Consider the following 24,317-nt stretch of genomic DNA (forward strand, 5'->3'; position numbering starts at 1 on the left):
CCCCTTCCAGCCGGGGCTGCCCCACCCAGCGCCTGCTCGGAACCCAGACACTCCTCCCCCCAAAACTCAGGCCGGCCGCTCCCCACCCAGCCCCCGAGCTCTCCCCACAGCGGTTGCCTGGTGGAGGGGCACTGAAGTGACCAGCCCCTCAGGCGGGCAGCTTGGCCACCCCCCACGCGGTGGGGGGGGGGTCCTTCGACGCGAGCGTCGCACGGCGGCCGGCGCGCGGGAGGGCAGGCGCGCGGTAGCGGAGCCGGGTGCGTGTCGGGGCCGCTTTCGGGAGGGGAGGCGGAGACAGGCCTCGTTTTCGCCCCTTGGCGCCATGGACACGGACTTGTACGACGAGTTCGGCAACTACATCGGGCCCGAGCTCGACTCGGACGACGACGACGACGAGCTGGGCCGGGAGGCCAAGGACGTGGACGAGGTGCGGCCCCTCCCCGCGGGGGGCGGGGGGCCGCCGGGAGACGGGGCCCTCTAGACTCTCTCCCGTCTTCTCCGCTCTTGAGAGCTGGCTTTTGCAGGCAGAGGTCCAACCTGCAAGGGGTTGCTTGGGCCCCCCTGCCCCACACAGTGGGGGCTGGGGCGTGGGGGCAGGAGGCAGCAGGTCGGGCGTGAGGGGTCAGGACTGGCCACTGATGTTTACAAGTGGGTCCTGGTGCAAAAAAGGTTGAGAACCGCTGCACTAGGTCAGATGGATAGTGGGGGAGAGGGAGAGAAGGGCGGAGAGAGAGCGAGCGAGTTTTCACGAGCTGACACTTGCTTCACTTATGAAGTGAGCTTCAGCCCATGAAAGCTTGCATGCACTCACTCTTTCTTTATATGCATGTGTGTGTGTCTTAGTTACTTCCTAAAGGGGTGTATTGGCCTTGCCTCCTGATATAATGGAGAGACAGAAGTAGTGTTTATAACCCCAGAGCAGAGGCATGGTCACTGGGATGTGTTGTGTGGTGAAAGGGGCTGCACCTGATGACCCAGAACAATGTTCCTAATGGTGTGGTTGTTCAGAGTTGTTTACAGGCAAATGAAAAATAGTCACCAGTTTACCACGCAGATTCTTCATAGTTTCATAGTAGCTAGGGTCAGGAGGGACCTGAACAGATCAAACAGTTTTCTGAACAAATCTTATACAGTTAGAGTTTCATGTGCTGTATTTTGCAATTGTGCTTTGATGTGGAGCGTAGCCTGGCTTGCTGCTTGCTTGGCAAAACTTTGGTAGCCTATGTACATGTACAGAAGGCAACATCTTGTGGTTGCACAGAATCACAGGGTTGGGAAGGACTTCAGGGGACCATCTGGTCCAACCACACCTGCATGAATGTAGGAATGATGCTCCTAAATCATCCACATCCAGTGAATATTTGCATTTGGCAGTGGCCTCTGGAATGGATTCAAGGTGGGGAAAATGGCTGTTAAATAAAAATTGGGAGAGATTGTCAGCACTCCTGTCTGGACCTGTTTCTGATCAGTGCTAGAGATATTCAGTCCCGGTGCAGGTCCCAATCTTGGTGTAAGTCAGTGTGGCTTCCACCTGTGCTCATGATTTGATATGTGACCACAAGCGTTTTTCTATCCTAAAATGGGGTTGAGAATACAAACCTTAGAAGGGGTTTTGTGGATCTTAACATCTAAAAAGCTCTTTGAGATTGTTGGGTGGATAAAGTATTTCTGTTGTCGGTTTCAGCTTGATGATGATGACGATGATGACGATATGGGAGACCATGATGAAGATCACCCTGGAATGGAGGTGGTACTGCATGAGGATAAGAAATACTATCCCACTGCAGAAGAGGTCTATGGGCCTGAGGTAGAGACTATAGTGCAGGAAGAGGATACACAGCCTCTCACTGGTAAGTAATTATAGTCAGTAAATCAGATTTCTGATCAGGAAAGGTTTTTGTTGGCAATCATGGAAGGAAGAAAGGCTCTGAAATCCTGCTGGTGGTGGTATTACTTGCATCTTCTCAGACATTCAGTCTGTTTTGTCTTTGGCATTTTAATAGAAATTCTACTGAGAGTATTAACAAAAAAGAATTTAATTCATAAAGTAAAAGAACCAAGTCTCTGCTTAAAGGGAAAAAAGTGATAATGGAAATTGAGTTAAGCCTGCAAATGAGCCAAATATTTGGCTCCTTACCAGTTTTAATTTGCCTTATAAAAATCCTTTTCAACCTCCAAACTCCCAAGACTCTTTCCACTTTGTTAAAGATGCCCAGAGGCATCAGTGCACCATTGCGAACGCCAGAGGAGTTCTGTTGTGAGATGTGCAGAGCATACACTAACTGTGGCTGAAAAGATCTTAAAAGAAGGCAAATGAAAATCTGTTTCAGTTATGTCTTAATCTTCCCCAAATAAAGCAGTTAAAGTGGTGTCATCAACCTTAAATATCACTTTTTTTGGTCTAGTAATATGCTTAGTATTGTCTCAGTTAATGCCTTAGGTTAATGTCTCCAAACATCAGCATTTTAAGAACATTTTTTTTCACTGTAAAATTTTATTTTGGTTTCAGAGCCAATAATTAAACCTGTGAAAACCAAGAAATTCTCCCTGATGGAGCAGGCATTACCTGTCACTGTATATGAGATGGAGTGAGTACTGTATAGTTTTTTGGCTTTGTTTTTTAAGTGCACATCTGGTTTAGCTCTCCTGTATTTTTTTTCTCTTTCACTTTCCACCCAGGTTTGCCACTGGAGGGAAGGAAAGTTGGGGTGTGTGGGGGTTGCCTTGAGGAGAAAGCTGCTGCAAATTGAAGGTGCAGCCATTGTGCCTTTTAGTAGTATTGGAATCCTATTAATGTAACTGCCAAGGCAGTAACTTTCTGGTTATGTTTCTGTTCTCTACACAGGTTGCTCCTTAGTCATCTTGTTCTCACACTTTCTTTATGCCGCACAGATTGATCTTGTGGCTCTATTAGGCATGTTTTCAGCTTTCTCATGACTTTTCTTTGAACTCTTCTCATGTTGTTAAAATCATTCTTGAAGTGCAGACATCAGCACGACACACTGCCCTAGCAACGCTTAGTAAAGTTACTGGTAAATACGAGAGGTGCATTACCAGTAAAGTTACTGGTAAATACTATGCCCCGTGCACAAATCCGGGGCACACATGCCCCCCATGTTTCTCCTGTGGGTGTGCGCAGCGGTGGGGAGCCGTCCCCCTCCCTATACTCCCTGGCCAAGATGCCTGCAGGGTCACATTCACTGCCCTGGCTGGGCAGCACCTGCCTCTGCCCCGTCCCACTCCATCCCTTACCGTGGGGAGCTTTGATCTGCCCCCCCCGCACCTCTCTTTCCTTCCCCCACACACTTACCAGCCAGATGCTGCTCTCTATGCTGCCGGACTGCATTCCTGTAAATCACCTATCGGATCAGTATCAGCTGATATGGCTGGTTAATAATCGGCCATCAGTATCAGCCAAAAAAATCTTTATCAGTTCGCCCCTAGTAAATACAGGGGAAATGTAGCTTCTACTTGAAATTTGTTAGTTATGCATCTAAGAATTACACTGGGTGCATCTACACATCGTCTTGTGACAATGTAGCAATGTTCTTTGTCACCATATGGCATCCTGTGGCGAGGTAGCAATCACGCAGGTCTACATGTGAGCACTAGCTACATCAAGGTAGTGGGGAAACTTAAGTGTGCGACGTAACAGGGAAATTTAACAGCCCATATGGGAGGTTACTGCACTACATTTCAGTACTTCCCTGAGGAAGTACGATGCAGTAAAACACTAAAGCACGATGCAGTAACAACGTCGCTGTATGGTCATGTGTATACACGCCCACTGATGCTTTTAGCTATCACCCTGGGCTCTCAAAGTCAGCTGCTTATCCATCACGATCCCCCAATCACTGTTTCCCAGGACAGAGTTCGCCAGATGGCCTGTACTCCTTGTTCTTAGATGTCTGTGACTTTGCATTGGCTGTACTAAAACAAATATTGTTTCTTTGAGCCCACCATGTCAGGAGCTCAGATTGCCCTGAATCAATGGCCTGTCCAGTTTGTTACTTGCCCCTCCCCAGATCCTTTTGTCATCTGTAAACTTTTACAGGAATAAGTTTATATTTTCTTCCTGCTCATAGATACAAATCTTGCATAAGGCGTGGACATGCATAACACTTAGCATGGTTTAAATGTGGTTTCAACCTGTTAAACCATTCCAGGCAGATCTAAACAGGCTTAAAAGTGTACTTGGAAAATAAAGTGCTATTTTAAACCAGTTCACTGTGAACTAGTTCAGTGTTATGTGTGGACACCAGGCATTCAGTGACATGGATTTGGTTAGCCCTCAAGGCATCTCATGCGGCATTGTTCCTCACCCTCTCCTCTCTACCACTGCTGCATGTGGCAGCTCTGGTACACTACCAGAACTCTACTGCCCCTTTTTACTTTACTGCTTGTTCAATGAAAGCTATCTTCCTGAAAACAAGTTCTGTCCTCACTCCCTGTTTCACCATAATTCTCCTCCACCCCATTTCCCTGCCTCCCACCACCTCCCCCAGCCATTGGGAACCAAAAGGTATGAGTCCAAACACTCCTTCTGCTCTTGAATACCCCAAGTCAGGCACGTATACTGCTGATTTCAGTCAATTTCAAACTATTGAAGTTTAGTGAACTCATGTTTAGGAAAGAAGGAAAGCAGAAAGTGAAAATATCTCAGCCAAAGGTCACCCACCCCTGGTGTTTGAGCCACAGCACTTCATGCCATTGTGAACAAGTTCCCAATTGGTGACATTTGGAAATGGTGCAGCTATGTACATCTGTACTTGTAGTGTAGGACCAAGAAGATGTCCCTGTAGGACCTCACTGGAAACACAGGCTTGATGATGATTTCCCAGTTATGATTACTTGTCGAGATCTGTAGACTAGCTGGTTTTTAATCCAGTGTAGTAATTCTGATTCCTTAACTAAATTGCTATATCTTCTTTGGCTGTCTCTTGCAGTCGAGGAGGATTGTCTTCCATGATTATCTTATCTGTGGGTCCAAAGATAACTGATGAGGCCGATCCGGGATCGACATACTCTATTGCAACTTAAGCATGCGTTTCTGTGCAGGATGGATGGCTCCGAGTTCTTGATTCAGTCAATGACATGCTATTTCCACTGTTCCTGCTTTTCCATCTCCTTATAAGGTTTCAGAGTACTGAGATCCTTGCAGCAGCCTTCCTACATTTGGGGCAGTCCTGGGTGATTGTCTCCCACAAGTTGATGTTGATGTTGCATTTTTTCAAGTTGGTCTTGACATCCTTGAAGCGCTTTTTTTGTCCTCCTCTTGAGTATATGCCTTGACTGAGCTGGGAGAATAAAATTTGTTTCAGGAGTCTGGGACATCAGGCTGATGTGGCTGGCCCAGCAAAGCTGATGTCAAATGATGGTTGCTTTGATGCTTGTGACATTTGCTTGTGAGAAGATGCCTAATGTTGAGGCGTCTGTTTTCCACTGGATTCAAAGGATCTTCTGCAAGCAGCATTGATGGTACTTTTTCAACAGCTTGAGGTGTCTCCTGTACATTGTCCACATCCTCAGCTCTGTGCAGTAAGGTAGGGATCACAACTGCTTCATAAACCATGACTTGGTTTCAGATCTGATGTTGTGATCTTGAAACAGCCATTTCCTCAGGCATCCAAAGTCTGTACTTGCACATTTGATGCAATGTTGGATTTCTTCATCAAGGTCATCATTCTGTGAGAGATGGCTTCTGAGTTATAGGAAGTACTCGGTGTTCTCCAGAGTTTCACTGTGGATCTGAATTGCTGGAACTGGGGACTGCTCATTAAGAGCTTGTTGATGGAGGACCTTAGTCTTCTGAACGTTAAGCATCAGTCCCATTTTCCCATATGCCTTGGTAAAGGTGTTGACAATTGCCTGAAGGTCTGCTTCCGAATTGAGCACATACTACAGCATCATCAGCGTACTGGAACTTGGTAATGGAGGTCGGGGATATTTTGGTTTTGACTTGGAGTCAGCTGAGACTAAACAGTTTACCATCCATTCAGTAGCTTAGCTCCACTCCGTCTGGAAGCTTGTTGGTGGTCAGATGTAGCATCACAGTAAGGAATATCAAGAAAAGTGTTGGAACGATGACACGGCCTTGCTTAACTCCCTTCTTAACCTCGAAGGGATCTGCGATAGATCCATTAGTGAGAACCGCTGCTCACATACCATCACAGAGCCAGCAAAGAATATTGACAAATTGCAGTGGGCATCCATACTTTGGAAGGATCCTCCACAGCACTTCTCAACTGACAGAGTCGAAGGCTTTCATGAGGTCAAAGAAAGCCATGTAGAGAGGTTTATGTTGTTCTTGGCATTTTTCCTGCAGCCGGTGAGCAGTGAAGACCATGTCATTTGTGCCACTTGATGTCCAAAACCTACACTGAGATTCCAGGAGGAGCTCTTCAGCAAGTGGAAGGAGACATCACTGCAAGAAACCTCCTGAACTCTTTCCTGTGGTGGACATCAAGGCGAACCTCTGTAATTTCCACATTCAGACATATCTCCTTTCTTGAAGATTGTACAATCATGGTATCCCTGAGGTCATCTGGGATTTCCTCATCATTCCAAATCCTTAAGATGAGGGCATGGAGCTTTGATGTAAGCTCCTCTCCCTCTTGCTTGAAGATTTTAGTGGGGATTCCATCAACTCCAGATGTCTTGTCATTCTTCACCTGCTTTGATGGCTTTCCTTACTTCATCAAGGGTTGGAGGGATTCTGAGATCATCTCTGACTGGGTATTTCAGGATGGAGTTGAGGGCACTCTTATCAACAACAGTCTCAATTGAGAAGGTTTCAAAATGCTCCTTCCAGCAGGCATTGATGGCTCTCCTTTCCTTGATCAGGTTTCCTCCATCCTTAGGTTTCAAGGGGGTTAATCCCCGAGTACTCGGATTATAGATGGCTTTTTGTGGCATTGAAAAAACCACACACATTGTGGATGTCAGTAAGATGTTGAATCTTCTTTGCCTTGTCTTCTCACCATCCGTTCTTCATATCGTGGGGCCTCCTGTGGACCTCTGCCTTGGCTTGTTGGTGATTCAGTTTCTTTTGCTTAGAGTTGGTGTCGTTCTGCCAAGAACAAAAGGCCTTGCGCTTAAAGTTGATCAGCTCTTGGATCTCCTGGTCAGTCTCATCAAATCAGTCTTGATGTTTCCTGATAGAGAATCCAAGTGTCTCTTCGCAGGTGCTGATGATGGTGGACTTGAAGGTATCCCAAGCACTGTTGACATTCATCCCTTGTTGACAGAAATTCACCAGTTTTTCATTGAGGCATTAGTGCAAGAGGTCTTGCTTGATTGGGTCCTTGAGTCCTTCAACTCTGTATGATGATACCTAGTCAAATGGCTTATAGAATTAAGCAAAATATGATGCCTATATTATTATCTTTATCAATTGAACTTTTAATCTTATAAACAAATGATGCTGTGACTAGACTTATGTTCCATATACCTGTGTTGATTGGAATCAGTTATGTAATCCTCTTTTAATTATCCAGTCATCAAACTTTGTATCAGCTATTCCATTATTTTTCTGAGGGCTGATGTCAGGCGGTCAGGTCTATAATTACTGAGGTCAACTTGTTTACTGTTTTACAATATTGGCACCACTTTAGTTTTCTTCCTGTCCTTGAGAACTTCCCCATTAAGATTTACTAAAAGTAATTTTAATTGTCCAGAGCACTTCTGCTCTTTTAAAACTGTTGGATACAATTTATTCACAACTGCTGATTTAAAAAGAACTAATTTCAGTAGCAGCTGCTTATCACAGCTATTGCTGAGTGAAAAGGGTATCATTGTCATGTGCTATAAATATGCAACAGGGAAACAGACTAATTTGAAATACTTATTGAGCAATTAGTGTTCCTTCATTATTGACAATTCTGCCTTGCCCATCTCCTCATACTAAATATAGTTGGTCCAGCCTGTGCGCCTCAGTTTCCCTGTTCTCAAAGTAAGATGATTTTCCTGCCCAACAGGGAGCTGGAAGGAGGAAAAAATGTTGCAGCATTTACTGCTTCTCCCTTCCTGAGATTGGCCTTAGCCTAGGCAGTCCTGCATTTGGGACAGTAGCTGGCTCTCTGTTGAGGAACCCTTCAAGTTAGGGACATTGAGTGAAAGGTACAACTAAAGTATCAGCTGCTACTGGGGCATCTGGTAATATAGGCAGAATGGAAGCAGCTAACTCTTTTTGTTTCTTGTTTCTTCAGTTTCTTAGCAGATCTGATGGACAACTCAGAGCTGATTCGTAATGTGACTCTGTGCGGACACCTCCACCATGGCAAGGTAAACCAAAGCTGAGTCTCTGCCTAACAGAAGCTGGAGCAGTTTCAATGTTAATGAATCAGCTACTTTTTTTTTGTGGAAGGATGACAGCTGTCTTTTACTGTAGCATATATTGCTAAGAGTGCCTATTTATCCAGCTCACTACCTCACAGTGATTAGCAGGCAAGCCTCATTCCGTCTTCCATTGGTGAAGCTAGTAAACCAGAAACCAATTTCCATGTTAATCTTTTTGTTTTCCAGCTGATGTTTGCTGGTACGTAACCCTTTGGGTTAAGCAGGGAAGTGTACGTCCATCAGCTTTGAAAGTGTTTGGAAGCACTTATTGATAAAAGGCCTGGATTAACTTAATGAAAGGAGGAGTCCCATTACCATCACCACCTTGAAGTTTTTTCTACAAGCATGCCTGTTTCCCTCCCTCCCCCCCACCCCACCCCCACAATTCTTATTCTGCTGAGGGAGTGGATTAGCTATGACAGTCTCCCTCTCCTCCCACCACCCCTGTTCTCTTTCTAACACACCCATTTCACCTTTCTCCTCATCCTAAATTAAAACAAGTCCACAGATGTAGCCAGCAAAGCTGTAGCACTGCTACACCATGTGCTTGTACATTGTATCCCCAGCCCATATGCTGCACCTTTTGTATACTTCATTTTGGAGCCTGCTGGAGCTCAGATTCTCTTACCTATGAATGTGAGTTAACCACCCAAGGAGGGGACCCCATTCTGATTCTGTCTTTTTGTGGCACTGTCATCTGTCAGCTTCTTACCTTAATGATCTCACAGTTGTAGTTTCTTGAGGGAGAAACTTGCAGAGAGGTACCATTTGCTAACATGCAGCCGGCTTTGTACCTTTTGGTCCAGGTCAATAGACATAGTATCCCACCAGCTCCGTTCCATGCTGCTTCAGGTAGAGGTACAAGATATTTAATGGTACATCTGTCTTTTTTTAAACATAAGGTCACTTTGCTTTCTTTTGCTTTCTATGACTTTCAGACTTGTTTTGTGGATTGCTTGATAGAGCAGACGCACCCAGAAATAAGGAAGCGCTATGATCAGGATGTAAGTGTACTTTCAGTTTGTTCTAAGCCTTTTTTGTGATAGGGCAGAGGTGGTCTTCACGCTTACATGGACAAAGAGATCATTGCATAGAGGTTAGAGGGGGGCTCTGGTAGTCCAACAGACATTTGGGTTTTATTTCTACTCTTCTCATTTACTTGCTGTGTTAATCACATGTCAACAGTCATCATTTTGTGTCTCAGACTTCAATATATTTAGTTTAAATGTCCTGTTTAGTGATCTGTCCTGAGGATTGTGCTCTCTTTTTGCAGCTTTGCTACACTGATATACTGTTCACAGAGCAAGAGGTAAGTCCTCCCTGTAAAATGGGCAATTATTGTGACAAGCTGCCTTCTGCCTACAGAAAGTCATGGAGGAGAAGAAAAAGCTCTGAATCATGTTTTATAATATTTCCCTTCAAGAACTGCATTTTCTCGTGGAAAGAAAGTTGATTCACATTCTGCACTGAGTAGTAAACCAGCAATCTTATTACTTCAAGCAGCAATTAGCAGATCAAGCCTAACTTTCTTTTCATTTTCCATATCCCCAATCTCTGCCTAAAGCTTTAATGGATACATTTTATTGAATTAAACTTGGCAACAGTTATTAAGTTAACTTATAGTTGTCCAGTTTATCGGTGGACACATGTGGGGTCACTCTGGAAAAGGAAAGAGTTAATGGGATCATTCACTGTTTTGGTAGGTGAGGAAAATTCTGAGATCAAAATAAATTAGATCAGAATAAATGGATTTGGTTTCCTGAATCTGGATCTTCACCTGGGTTTTCTTGTTATATGTAGAAAACCATTTAATTTGACCTACAGACTAAATGCTGTTGCAGGGTCATGCCTGGGATGCTTCTGTCAATTCTTTCTCTCGCTATCTCCTCACCATTTCTTTATGCTGGGTATGATCAGATCTCATGCTTCTGGGTGTAACCTGGTAGCAAGAGGAGCAAAAAGATTTTTTTCTTCCATATGCAACATAGGATAATTAGCACTGTTCTGAGCAGGCTTCACCTTCCTCAACTGAGCTAGGTATTAGATGCTCCTAGACAGGGGTGGATGCATCAACAACATAGTCCAGTCAGATTGAAGGTGGGAGAAACTTGGCTGATTTGTGACAGTGGTGCACGCCTGTCAGGCAGGAACTAGGAAACTGGGCTGGCTGGGTAACTTTCTATTGTCCGACTGATTAATTCTTTGGGTGATTGCTGCATTATTATCTTGCTCAGTAACATTTTTTCTTCTAAGAGTGCTTTCCTTTTTTTCAGAGGGGTGTTGGAATCAAGAGTACTCCAGTGACTATCGTTTTACCAGACACCAAAGGGAAATCTTTTCTCTTCAATGTCATGGATACTCCTGGTGCGTTGAGCTCATTCAGACACTGACAAACTTAGGACCTTAAAAATGAAACAGTTGAATAATGGTTTGGCAGACAAGGTTCTGCCTATGTCCTTAGACCAACACAGCTACAACCTATACCCCTAAATAACAGTTATACACTCTTAGGGCATTTATACACATACTATTTTTCCTGCAATGTGCTGCTTCGGACCAGATTAATCAAGTCTGCTCTGCATGCAAGCTGAGGCAAACTACGCTGCAGCATGTGCAGTTGTATAAGTGGCAAAATGTGTGTCAGCACACAGAAAATGGCAGTGATGCACTTTTGAACTAAAGCACCTCTGAGGTGTTTTAGTTCCAAAGGAGGAAAAACCCGCAGCATGCTTATAGGCTCAGCAGTGCTACACTGGCTAGCACTTCTGACGAAAGGGACTTGGGGTCGTGATTGACCACAAGATGAACATGAGTCTTCAATGTGATGCTGTGGCTAGTAAAGCAAGCAAAGCACTGGCTTGTATCCATAGATGCTTTTCAAGCAAATCCCAGGATGTCATTCTTCTGTTGTACTCGGCCTTGGTGAGGCCACAGCTGGAGTACTGCATCCAGTTTTGGGCTCAATTCAAAAAGCACATGGAGAAGCTTGAGAGAGTCCAGAGGAGAGCCACACGCATGATAAGAGGTCAGGAAAACAGACCTTATGATGAGAGGCTGAGAGCTATGGCACTCTTCAGCCTGGAAAAGTGCAGGCTCAGGGGTGATCTGGTGGCCACCTACAAGTTTATCAGGGGTGCTCATCAGGATCTGGGGGAACATCTGTTCACCAGAGCACCCCACAGGATGACAAGATTGAACGGTCTCAACTCCTCCGTGACCATTTCAGGCTGGACATAAGGAAGAACTTTATTCCAAACCTTGGGTGCTCGGTCAGTAGACTGCCGCCAGAGGTGGTTCAAGCACCTACCTTGAACGCCTTCAAGATACATTTGGATGTCTAGGATCCTATGACCCCTGCTGACTTCCTGCCCTTTGGGCAAGGGGCTGGACTCGATGATCTTCCGAGGTCCCTTCCAGCCCTCACATCTATGAAATCTATGAAATCAAAGTGCACAGCTGCCATTTTCTCAGTACTGACTTGCATTTTACCATTTATACAACTGCAAGCATTGTAGCACCAGGCTCTTTTATGTGTAAAAATGCCCTTAGCTGCTTACTGAACAGTGCCGATGAAATGAATAATGTATTAGAAAGATGATTAAAGGAGGGGATTTGAGGAAGGAGTATATGGACTTTTGCAACAAACCAGTTTACATTTTTTCTTTAAAAAAAGAAATCCCTGTCTCAATCTCTCAAATCAGTTGCTCTGTTTTAGACTTTTCAGAGTAATATGCTTTTTATAAAGCTTCCCTTTAAAGATGAATTTGTGGGTTTTCATGTTTGTTCCTGGGGATTCTGCCTAGCCTTGACATTTGAGCTTAGTTCTGGGGTCCTTCCACCTCTGAAATCATTTCCAGCCTCAGGGATTCAGCAGCTGATATTTTGCTGGTACAATCTAAACCCTGTACAGTGGGCTTGTTTAGTAGCCAGGAAATTGTCTGATACCTATAGTAGTAGGTTAAACCTGCAGGCCCCTACAAGTTAATGCCTGACCGTGAAATAACCCCCATATCACTAATCCACAAACTGAGCCAGCCTGCTTGTGGTTTGAAAACCTTTCATCAATCAGCACTTGCAGTCAGGCTGTAGCTACAAGAAACTACATGTTCCTTCAGCCAGGTGCTGGGTGGCAGCAGAAGACTTACTATGGATAATAGAGGGGAGGTCTCTGCTCCCACAGGGAGAGCCTTGACTGCATAGGCACTCAGTTCTGCTGGCAACATTTTGCTATGTATGGCAGGGTCTGTCTAGTCTATTGCACAGACACAGGTTGTTAAATGGCTTAAATAGAACCAAACAATGTGCCAGTGACTGCTCAGTTTCTGCAGGGCTCCGTGTAACTAGCCAACCTCGACGGGACTAACGACACTGTGTCCGCCATGTTCTACCATATAATAGACTGGCTTAATTTGCTTTAAGTTCTGCTGTTATGTAGACATCAGTAGGAGTTGGCAAATGGCTTGTTCCACTCCATTTACACATTGTAAAGGGCTGCACGTGTTACAGTGTCTTAAGTCCCTTTTTTTTATGGTTTTGTTTCTGATGTACAAGACAGAATAGACTGCAGCTTATAGGCCCTCTTCTGGATTGATTTCTGCAGTGATAACCAGACTGAAAGCTAGTGTATCAGATGGTTTAGCAAGTTTTGATTTTAAATTTATGTAAAGCAGAGATCATCAAGATCTTCCATAATGGGGACCACATGTTTGCCATAGATTTCCCACTGTGAGGTCAGGTTTTGAGATCTATGTGCCTCCCATACTAAGCTCTCTTGGAAACGCAACCCACATTGGGCAAGAAAATGGAACTTAACCCTCACTGGTCTGACCAAACCCACACTTGCACATAGGTGTTTAATTACAAAACAAGATAAGATGCAGCACTTCACAAATGACCATGCCTGGTATGCCTCAAACAACTTGCAGCCTAAAGCAAGGGACGGTAAAACATGAAACACCAAAAAGAAGGTTGTTGAGAGAGATTTATTGTTCCTGCGTGCCACTTCCTTAAGAGCAGAACCATGCAGTAAGTCCTTTTCAGATCACTGAACTTAATTAATTGCCATCTCTTCTCAAGCATTTGCACAAAGCTAAGTCTATTAATTTAAAACAACATTACTGTCATGCTGTAGTTTGAGAGAACTGCCTTAGAAAGTGAGAAGGATCCACATACACAATGCTGGCAGTAGCTTCCCTGCCAACTTAACTGATGTACCATCTTGGTGATAAATGGATAACACCTTTTTTTGCCTACTAGAAGCTTGCAACTCAGAACATGTCAATGGGGCCACGGGACAGCTCTGAGGTGTACTCACCATAGTCTTTCATTTGGTTTTGTTTTGAAGGCCACGTGAACTTTTCGGATGAAGTTACGGCTGGCCTTCGTATTTCAGATGGAGTTGTGCTTTTCATTGATGCAGCCGAAGGGGTAAGTGTTTCCTGCGGGTGTTTTTTGGAAGCTCCTTGATCCTGACTTTACCACAAGTTGAGCTCACATATTATCTGTGGTAGAGCATCCTTGGAGGGTGATAATTAGAAATGGAAGCATGTTCTAGTAATGGAGGTGGGGAGTCATGGAGCCTGGGTTCTATTTCCAGGCTTGACTGGCTAAACTAACTGTGTTAGTTCTCTGCAACCCTCCTAAATTTGCATTCCTGCAGAACAGCTTTCTAAAGACTGGCTTTTTTCATACTGAGGGATTTCTAACCATCTTTCATATCTCTCACCATTTTTAATTTCTTTTTTTGTGCCCGAGGAAGGACGCGTGTGTCCGAAACCTTGCAAATAACATTTTTGCAACTATTTAGTTTGGTCTAATAAAAGACATTGCCTCTGCCCAAAGACTTAGCCAGGCCTGACATGATGTGCTCTGACTGTGAACTAGTATTAGTGGCATATCTTCTTTTAACTCCGATTTCACTAACTTCTAAAACTGAGATGGCTATTTAGGTTGGAATGTTTGAGGAACTGCCTCCAAGGGACACTATTGGGTTAAACCTCTGCTTTCAAAATTCAAATTATTAGCTGGTCACTGATGACTGATTTTAGACTTTTTCTACAGGCTGCTGGCCCCATGAATAAGGATCACTGCTTTATCTGTCATGCCCCACATAGCACATTATCAAGGGCTTTAGTTCTTCACATTGCTACTCTGTTTCCCACAGGTTATGTTGAATACGGAGAGGCTGATCAAGCATGCAGTGCAGGAGAGGCTGGCAGTGACCGTGTGCATTAATAAGATAGATCGCCTTATCCTGGAACTGAAGCTTCCCCCAACTGATGCCTATTACAAACTTAGACATATTGTGGATGAAGTCAATGGCTTGATCAGGTACAGACCTGTGTAGGGAGCAGTCATGGAGCATGCTGTCTATATAATGCTTAATTCATCTTGAACATTATTCTTGGGGCATTACAGCTGCTAGACTCACAAGTATATTTATTTACACTTGCATGTTCTCTGTGGTGGAATCTGTTAACACCCGTAGAAAGTTTTCAGTCTGCACATGTAAATAGACATGGATTTTTTTTCCATCAGAGAGGATTTCATTTTACTCCTATGTATGTGTCTTTATATTAATTGTGTGGGGCCATGTTAGCAGGTCTGACTGCTCTGTGACCAGCATCCTCAAAAGTGCTAGGAAGCTCTGGGCAGTTCCTAAGAGCAAAACTGTGGGAGAGGGAAATGGGCTCAGTTTGAAACAGATGTTTTGCTGTTTATCATTACTTCTGTAGACACATATCCTGCATGACTGCCCCCGCTAGGTAAATCATTGTTCAAGCAAGCCATCCTTTCTCTGTGGGTACATCTGCACTGCAGACACAGGTGTGACTGCAGTAATATGTAAAAAATACTCATGCTACTTGTAAGCTAGCTGGCTTGGGTACCAGTAGCAGTCTAGCTGCACTAATTTACCGTATCTGGCACGTTTCCAAATTCATAAGAACATGTCATTGTATTCCATTCCTGCCCTGGTTGCCTTGCATCAGTTTCTCCCTCAGTTGTTTGACAGTTCCCCCCACCCTCATTCTCTTAAAACGTAAAGAAGTTCTTATTTAAAAAAGAAATACAAAATACTTGCAGTTTTGGCTGCATTTAGTTGCAAGTATTGCATGGGGGGGGGGGGTGTTGGTTGTTTGTTTGGGTTTTTTTAAGTAGGGTCAGAGTGTTGTTGTAGCCGTGATGGACCACGAAGTATACAAGAGGCAAGGATGTGTTGCAATATTTTTTTTTATTGAGCCAGCTGTGTAGCTGGGAGAACTGTAGAACAAACTTCGGGGCTTCATCAGGTCTAACCTATCTCTTCTTTTGGAGTCTGACTTAAGGAAGGGTATCTGATGCTCAAAAGCTTATCCAGTTGGTTCAATAAAAAAATATTGCAACAAATCCCTACCTTGTTTTGTTTTTAAGAATGTTGGGGCATATTAGTTACCATTGAAAGTTTGGTGCAACTTAGGTCAATGCTCATGTAGGGCACTGTCCCTGTGTGTTAAACATGCTGGAGCCATCTGCTGAGGGTGCAGGTAGCAGTACAAAGTTATGAGATCTTATTTCTGACCTGCAGATATGCTTGGTTACAGCATCTCCCTCTGTTCGTGCCATTAAGATCTCCTCCACTGCTCTGTAGAGTTATGCAGTATGTAACATTCCCTCTCTCTTTCAGCATGTATTCCACTGATGAGAACCTCATCCTCTCCCCTCTTCTGGGAAATGTCTGCTTTTCTAGCTCCCAGTACAGCATCTGTTTTACACTGGGATCATTTGCAAAGATTTATGCAGACACATATGGTAAGGATCAGCCAAAAACCTTTCATGTGTCAACATCTCAGCTCCTCATTATTTCTGCACGGCCCTTTCAAATTATTACAGCATTTCAGACTTCTACTGGCTCATGCACATATATGGCTTGCAAACCCATTCCTAAACATCTGGAGAGCTGGGAGCTCAGTCTGGGCCTTTTTAACACCACCTGGCCACTTTCTAGTTGTTAAAAAAACAGGAATTCCATCAAAAAACACTTTTTGGATATTGTTCTGCTATAGTTCCTTTACTTTGTAAACTTTTGAGTCTTTTGAAGCTTCTGTAATGGTGCATACACTGGTAATGTAGAAACCTACAGCTGCTGTTTTAACTAAAAGGTGGCGTGCACAGTGCTCTTGGCATGAAAAGCAAAGGTGTTCAGAGGCAGAAGGGTTAAGCATGTCAGTATTTCTATGAATAAGCCCTGTCCTCAGGAGCCTGAGACTCAGCTGGCTGTAGACTGAAGCTTGGCCCAAGAGACTTTGCATGTTTGTAGGCCCTAGATCTTTTTTAAGTAACCATGTCTGTCTTCTGGCTGTGGTTTGATTCTCCAATCCCCAGGTGCCAGCTCCAGGCAATCTGTCTTTCTTTAAAAAGCAATCTGTAAAAGAACTGCCTTTTGCTTGTGGGAACAAGCCAGTTGTGTCCCCTCCCCAGGACTTGTGAGTTTTTGTGTTAAGAATTTTTCAAGGGATGTAATTGTAGTGAAGTTAGGGCAAAAGAGATGCTGCAAAGCAGCTGTTCTAGCTTTACAGTAAAATAAAGCAGCCTTGAGTGGAGCTAACATAGCAGTGCCATTATTCACGCCATCTTACATCTAGAGCAGTGGTGTTCAACCTTTTGGTCCCATAGGTTGGATCAGCCTCATACTGCTAGTGTCACCTCCGCTCAACCTGACATGCCTAATCTAGCAAGCTGTGCCACTCTGTACAGCCTGTGGGGTTCCACACCGGTCCAGAAATTTGGCAGCAAGGCAGTGGCAATTAGTGCAGTCACCACTCCCCCCACCACCACATCTTTGGATTGTTGGGAGCCCTGCGGCCAGATGACATGGCTCTGCAGGCTGGATCTGGCCCATGGGCCAGAGGCTGAGCACCCCTGGTCTAGACGAATGAATGGGGGTCTTCCGTGCATTGTAGCAATCCCATGGTGCCTGGCATGAGGATTTCCCAATTTGCAGGGGCTAATTTAGATTGTGGGCAGCAGTTATAAGGGATGTAGTGACAGCCTTCCACTGGCTCCTGCTATAAACTTGTAGTGTTGTCTTACCACTGGTAAATCTGCTGCAACTTGAAGTCTAGAATCATGTTCCAGGCTATTCCTCAAGTATTTGAGGGCAGGCATTTTGGAATAGGCTGAATACAGTAGCTGACAAAAAGTAGGGAGAGAGTGGGGGCGCTGAGAGATACTTCTGGTTTCAGTCTGGTTTTGGATGGGAGCTGTAAGTGCTTCTGTGCCAACTGCACTCCAGTGCTCAGGCTGAAGTGTCAAGTTTTCAGAAGGCAACTTGGTGAAGTGAATGAGTTTGCCAGGTCAGTTCTCGCTTCATTGACAATTTTGGTGGCACTGTGGCAGTTCTGATGGCCCCCTGAAGTAACCAGTTAACCCTTTGCCCTGCCTGACCCTGGTCAGCAGTGAAGGTCATAGAGACCCCCCCCCCCCCCCCCCCCCCACACACACACACACACACCCCTTGCCACTGGCTCCTCGAGATGCTTCTTCCAGGTCAAGGCTGAAGTGCTTTGGCAAGGACCAATATGAGAGAAGCTTGCTGTGCAGCCATCTGAGTTCCCATACCTCACACTCTCAAGTGGCCCCTCCCCAGCACTAAACTTCTTATTTAAAAAGAAATACAGACCCTCCCAGTATAGGGGGGGCAAAACTCCCTCTGATATCACAATAAATTGTTATATTTCTTCCCCCTTTTAGGAGATATCAATTACCAGGAGTTTGCAAAGCGGCTTTGGGGTGACATCTACTTCAACCCCAAGACGTAAGGAGCATTTTTAATCCCTTTTGTCAAGTTCTGCTGCTATCGATGTCTTGTTTGCTCTTTGTCCGATAGAACCAAAGAGTGATTGGAGGGAGCTGAGTTGAGGCCTCAACTTTTGTTGTGAATCTGCATTGTTATCTTGCAGAGCAAGTGCAGTATTGCTCCACTTGGTGTGGCTGTGTCATTTTTCATCTTTACATGTGGAATAAGTGTATCCCCTCTGCATTATTTGTGTAGCAAGGGATGTTACTTCCTGTTCCTCTGAGGATTCAGGTATTTTGAAGGGTTGCAGGTTCACTTCCTTTAAGGGTGCACTGTTGTCATGTGTGTTTAATAGCCAGGTGTAGAGCTCCACGACCTTTTATAGAACTAGTCAAGTCCATTTGCCTGCTCAGGAGAGAACTGGGGCAGGGAATAAGATTGTCTGGTCTCATGGGGAGCTGACATATATGACACCTGTGAGACAGCACTGCCACGTTGCACAGGACTTGCCATTCGCATCTTTCCTCCTGACTTTCTCCCACAGGCGAAAATTCACTAAAAAAGCCCCAACCAGCAGTTCACAGCGCAGCTTTGTAGAGTTTGTCCTTGAGCCTCTGTACAAGATCCTGGCTCAGGTAGGTACCTGCTGTCTCCTTTCCTTCCCTTTTTTGAAGCTCTGGTTATGAGTCGCTCCAAACACTGAGGAGTTACAATCCTTCCAAGCCACGAGCATTTAAGCACTGAACGCTAGGTGGTTCTGCATGTCTGCTGTCCTTTTGGGGAAATTCAATGATCACAGATGCCTGCATATAAGAAGGCCAAGAAGTTGGGCAGCTCCTTTCCTTCCCTTCCTGCTCCTTATTCCCAAAACCGTCATGCACCCAGAACTCTGCTTACCAGAACACACATTAAGTGCTTTGGTTTTAAGAAACTTCTGCCACTTAGTAACTTCGAACCAGATGATTCCCTGGCAGTTGCAAAACCAGTCTGAGCCCAGCTCTACAAAGGTACAAAGCCAATGTATTAACCTGCAGCCTGGATGTAGGTTTTATGCTATCCCAGTGATACTTTAAGTGGCTAAGAGGTATCATTGACTGCACCCAGGAGTTAGTGGCATGGAGTCGGCACAATAACCTGTATTCTCTTACAGGTGGTCGGTGATGTAGACACCACACTCCCCAGGACTCTGGATGAGCTAGGCATTCATCTGACCAAGGAGGAGCTGAAACTGAACATTCGACCCCTGCTACGACTGGTCTGCAAAAAGTTCTTTGGGGAGTTCACAGGTAAGGCTCTGTAGTGTGAGCCAGACATTCAGAGCTGTGGTGCCACAGAGGCAAGTTTGACTTTCCAAAGTGATGCTCCCAGACTGTACTTCTTGGCTGGGGCTGTCAGAAGTTTGCACTTCATTTGAACAGTCAGTATATAAACTGTCTCCAGAGAGAGCTAAGGCCATTACTTTCATTTCACTTGTGACTTAGAATGCATACAGTCCTTGAAGGTGAAGGCTTTGTATGTTCAAGCAGCCTTACTCTCTGTACTTTCAGTTCATCTAAATAGCAACATTCTCATGTAGCTTTGCTCTCCTAGGATTTGTGGACATGTGTGTACAGCACATTCCCTCCCCAAAGGTGGGAGCCAAGACCAAAATTGAGCACACCTACACTGGAGGCATCGACTCGGACCTGGGAGAGGCCATGAGCGAGTGTGACCCTGATGTAAGGAAACTTTTCTACTCTCTAAATCTTCCATAGCACAGCTGTAGCAAATATCATCCTCACCACAGTGAGAGGCTTCTGCACAGATTTGACTCGCAGCTTTTCAAAATCTCTCATCCGGTACTGAAACAAATCTCTCCACTTGGAGAAACATTAGCAGCCTGCCAGGGCAGCCCGAGAGAGAGAGGGAGGGATGTGAGGAAAGGCAGAGACTAGGTCAGAACTTCACAGCTGCTGGGTATTGCAGTGCGGTGATTAGTTGTTCATGTCCTTGTGCTGATCTTTTTTGCTATTTTCAGTGAAGGCTGATTCTCTCACGAAATTCTTAACTGGAAAAGCTGGCTGGAACTAGGTGGAATAGAATCTTGCATTCATCTGCCAATGTAGCTTTGCCTGGGATGGAATTCAGCAGCTATTTGTCAGCACCACCAAAGCTAGACAGCTGTTTAGAAGAGGAAGTGAAGAGCTGAGTTCTGAATAGCAAAGCAGTGGTCACCCTAAACTGTTGAAAGGGATAGTACCTCATACGATTCCATTTGTATTTGAAATACAATTGCCCTGGTAGGATTTTACAAAGGCAGATATGGTCATGAGATCTTCTACAAGTGGGTACAACCTGGCTTCTGTCTGAAAGATGGGACCTCCAACAGCCCTGGCTTGCTTGCAGTGGACAGGGGCTTAGGTTTCTTGCTGAATTGGCAGGTCAGCAGGTCACTCTCATCTCTTCAACCTCACTTTCAAGGTATTCTGTCCTGGTAGGGGCAGCCATCTCCAAATTGTTTCGCTTGCAATCCCATCAGACGTTGCTCCATGAGCTAGGCCAGCTGCTGGCTACATTGGTGGTGCCATTTAGGGATGGCAGCTGCTGGACTTGGTTTTCACTTGAGTGACATCATGCCATTAGCACAGGCAAGAGGATTCATAATTCCAAGCAGTGAAGCAAACTGAGGATCCAAAAAACCTTCCTTGTGACTTCCAGCCTGAGTTCCAGGAAACAAACCTCAATTATTGCATTCACAATGATTCCTCTAGGTCTGATTTCTGCTTTGGGAGTATATGCATATCTTGGAATTGACTTATTTTGCTTTCTTCTTTTTTGGGGGGAAAGGGTCCATTAATGTGTCACACCACAAAAATGTACAGCACGGATGATGGGGTGCAGTTCCATGCCTTTGGCAGGGTGCTGAGTGGGACCATCCATGCAGGGCAGCCTGTCAAGGTCCTTGGAGAAAACTACACCCTGGAGGACGAGGAGGATTCCCAGATCTGCACTGTGGGGCGTCTCTGGATCTCGGTTGCAAGGTATGGTAGTGTCAGTGGAGAGTTTGAGACTCTCGGTTATGTTCCTCTGGAAGAAAAATAACAGTTAATCGTTATCTTGCACTTCAATGAGAGGAGGGAAACTCAAGGGCTGGGGGAGTGATTTGCTGCTGGTGTGTGGTCCCTTGTCTGACAGTTAAGACTGAGAATTGGCTGTAACCCTATCCCAAGACTTGTGTGAGCAAAGGGAACAGTGATGTATAGAGGAGAGAGAAAGAAAAACAGTTTATATAGGTGTTATCTCATTACATTATCTTGCCCTTAGACATAAATTAAACACCAGGTCTTCCTGTCATCATTGTTGTACTATCTGCATCTCTCAGTGGAAGAGAGGTTTGAATGGGTGCAGGGCATCAACTAGTGGGCATAGCTGTGGTTTCTAGGCACTGAGCTGCTTGGAGAAAAGTTCAGATAAGTTTATGTGATAACTGGGGTATGAGGGGTCTGTGATTCCAGAAAAGTGGAGCATTGTGTCAGGCAGCACCATGAAGGGCCTCACAGCACTGATTGTACTCAGTACACTCCCATCTTGTGTACTGTAGGTACCACATAGAGGTGAACCGGGTACCTGCTGGTAATTGGGTGCTGATTGAAGGAGTGGACCAGCCCATTGTGAAGACTGCAACCATCACGGAACCCAGAGGCAATGAGGAGGTACTGTGTGAGACCGCATTGCTCCTAGTTGCTTGCAGAGTGATAGCCCCAGAGAGTGATAGTTGATGGAACCAAGTCAACATGGCACATGGTAACCAGTGGTGTCCCCCAGGGCTCAGTACTCAGACGAGTACTCTTTAATATATTCATAAATGATCTAGTTTTGGGTGTCAGAAGCGGACTAGTTACGTTTGCAGATGACACCAAATTATGGGGAAGTGTGGTCTTGCTAAAGGACAGGCTGGCAACTCAGGTCAACTTGTACAGGCTCAGAAGGTAGGCGGATCAAAACCAGATGACATTCAACACGGAGAAATGTAAGGTGCTCCACCTCAGGAGAAAAAAACCCACATCATACCTGTAGGGTTGGCAATGCTACACTCACTAGCACCACGACTGAAAGAGACTTGGGGGTCGTGATTGACCACAAGATGAACATGAGCCACTAATGCGATGCCACAGCCAGCAAAGCAAATAAAACTCTGGCTTGCATCTACCAATGCACCTCAAGCAAGACCCAAGAAGTCATCCTCCCACTGTACTCAACCTTGGTGAGGCTGCAGCTGGAGTACTGCATCCGATTCTGGGCTCCACACTTCAGAAAGGATGTGGAGAAGCTTGAGAGAGTCCAGAGGAGAGCCCCACATATGATTAGAGGTCAAGAGAGCAGGCCTTATAAGGGGAGGCTGAGAGGCATGGGACTCTTCAGCCTGGAGAAGCAAAGGCTCAGGGGTGACTTTGTGGCAGCCTATAAGTATATAAGGGGTGTGTATCAGGAACTGGGAGAACATCTGTTCACCAGGGCACCCCAAGGTCTAATGGTCACAAACTGCTGGAAAACTCTTTTAGATAAGGAAAAACGTATTTACCACCTGAGTCTACCAGGTTCTGGAGTAGACTCTCCCCAGAAGTGGTGCAAGCACCTACTCTGTATACCTTTAAGAAATGCTTGGATGCTTATCTTGCTGGGGTGATCTGACCACAATTGACTTCCTGCTCCTTGGGCTGGGGCCTGGACCCAATGATCTTGCAAGGTCCCTTCCACCCTTAATGTCTATGATATCTAGTTAGGGCAGTGCCATTGTTGTGATGGATATGACAGCTGCTCAATGACCAATGTCCTTTCAAGCACTAGTGACTTCCCTGCCCTGCTTCCTACATACACAAAACCACTGCTTTCTATTATGAGCAAGGTAGCCCCAGTAAGTGATCAGTTTTAAGGGTACTGAGAGGTGCCTGTTACTACCAGGAATGGAGGGAGGATTGAAGAAGCACTCTGCCTTGGAGGAGGCTTTTTCTCAACTGTACAGCCTCCATGATATGGTCCCACATGCTTTTTCTCATTCAAGGCTCCAACTGTAGCCAGTTTACAAAGTGGTGAGTAGGAATCTTATTATTTTGAGTTTTGTTTCAGGCTCAGATCTTTCGTCCTTTGAAGTTCAACACCACGTCTGTCATCAAAATAGCTGTGGAGCCAGTCAACCCTTCAGAGCTCCCTAAGATGTTGGATGGCCTGCGGAAAGTCAACAAAAGTTATCCATCACTCACCACCAAGGTGTGTGCCAGGGCAAGGCTGATCCTCATGCCCCTAGCTCTTTCACTCCCAGGCCATGTCCCACTCTTTGGCCCACAAAAATGCTGCCAGTTTGAGCTATTTAACATGTTTAAAAATAGTTCATTATTAGCTTCATCTTTTTATCTCCATATTCATGACAGTCTGCTTCCAAGCTCTTTTCTATATTGGTTCTCAGAGGGATTAACCCAGCCAGGACACCTGTGTGATTCCTGGAGATACCTTCTTATGAAAGAAGGTGGTGAAGATACCTTTTTCCCACAATACATTTTAGCACACACTGTCAGAAGAGGCTGGGTATGGAGTTCTTCTGAGCTGGTTCATAGCCAAACAGTCCTGCACCACTTCCTAAGAACCTCAGGCTGGGGCTCTTCTTTCTCCTCTCCCTCCATTGCCTGCCGGAAGTTATCTTTGCTTACCTTGTTCATTGGACTCAGGTGCCTGGAGTTTCTCCCATTTAGTTCTGGTTCAAACACCTTTATTCCTGGTTAATGTTGCCTTGGGCTAGAAGGGAGTAGGCCAGAAGGGATGCAGCATACTGCGTCTGTCATGGTGTAGCTTAAGTCCATCTGTTCTTCATGTTTCAGGTGGAAGAATCTGGAGAGCATGTGATCTTGGGTACAGGGGAGCTCTACTTGGACTGCGTGATGCATGATTTACGGAAGATGTACTCAGAGATTGACATCAAAGTGAGAGAGATTTTTGTTCTTGCCATTTTTACTGAGGAAAGTTGGGAACTCTACATAAGAAGTATCTCTGGGGTGTGGAAATTGGTTGGTGAAGGGGATTTGTTGCCACAACCTCCATTGCTCCACAGTATATTAGGGCCATTCTTTATGTCTTTAGGTTCACAAGATGTAGGGAGACTTTTCTGGTCAAACAGATGTTAAGGCAAATCCCTTTGCTTGGGATGCAAGTGCTAGGCAGTTTCTACCTCTGC

General features: G+C 45.1%; 1 protein-coding gene across 1 annotated transcript in view; it reads left to right on the forward strand.

Annotated features, from left to right (window-relative positions):
* The first annotated feature begins 212 nt into the window (after positions 1-212).
* Positions 213-24,317, forward strand: part of EFTUD2 (elongation factor Tu GTP binding domain containing 2) — a 32,983-nt gene continuing 8,878 nt past the window's right edge. Inside the window, exons 1-18 of the mRNA XM_006278579.4 lie at positions 213-427; positions 1,685-1,850; positions 2,510-2,588; positions 8,208-8,283; positions 9,276-9,341; positions 9,611-9,646; positions 10,611-10,701; positions 13,682-13,764; positions 14,501-14,667; positions 16,001-16,125; positions 18,067-18,130; positions 18,657-18,747; positions 19,263-19,398; positions 19,703-19,830; positions 20,939-21,132; positions 21,693-21,804; positions 23,219-23,359; positions 23,965-24,066. Coding sequence (XP_006278641.1) covers positions 323-427; positions 1,685-1,850; positions 2,510-2,588; positions 8,208-8,283; positions 9,276-9,341; positions 9,611-9,646; positions 10,611-10,701; positions 13,682-13,764; positions 14,501-14,667; positions 16,001-16,125; positions 18,067-18,130; positions 18,657-18,747; positions 19,263-19,398; positions 19,703-19,830; positions 20,939-21,132; positions 21,693-21,804; positions 23,219-23,359; positions 23,965-24,066 — 1,962 coding nt within the window. The 5' untranslated portion in view covers positions 213-322. The remainder of the gene's footprint in view (positions 428-1,684; positions 1,851-2,509; positions 2,589-8,207; positions 8,284-9,275; positions 9,342-9,610; positions 9,647-10,610; positions 10,702-13,681; positions 13,765-14,500; positions 14,668-16,000; positions 16,126-18,066; positions 18,131-18,656; positions 18,748-19,262; positions 19,399-19,702; positions 19,831-20,938; positions 21,133-21,692; positions 21,805-23,218; positions 23,360-23,964; positions 24,067-24,317) is intronic.

The sequence above is a fragment of the Alligator mississippiensis genome, chromosome 4 (assembly GCF_030867095.1).
Source record: "Alligator mississippiensis isolate rAllMis1 chromosome 4, rAllMis1, whole genome shotgun sequence".
In the NCBI taxonomy this organism is placed as follows: Eukaryota; Metazoa; Chordata; order Crocodylia; family Alligatoridae; genus Alligator; species Alligator mississippiensis.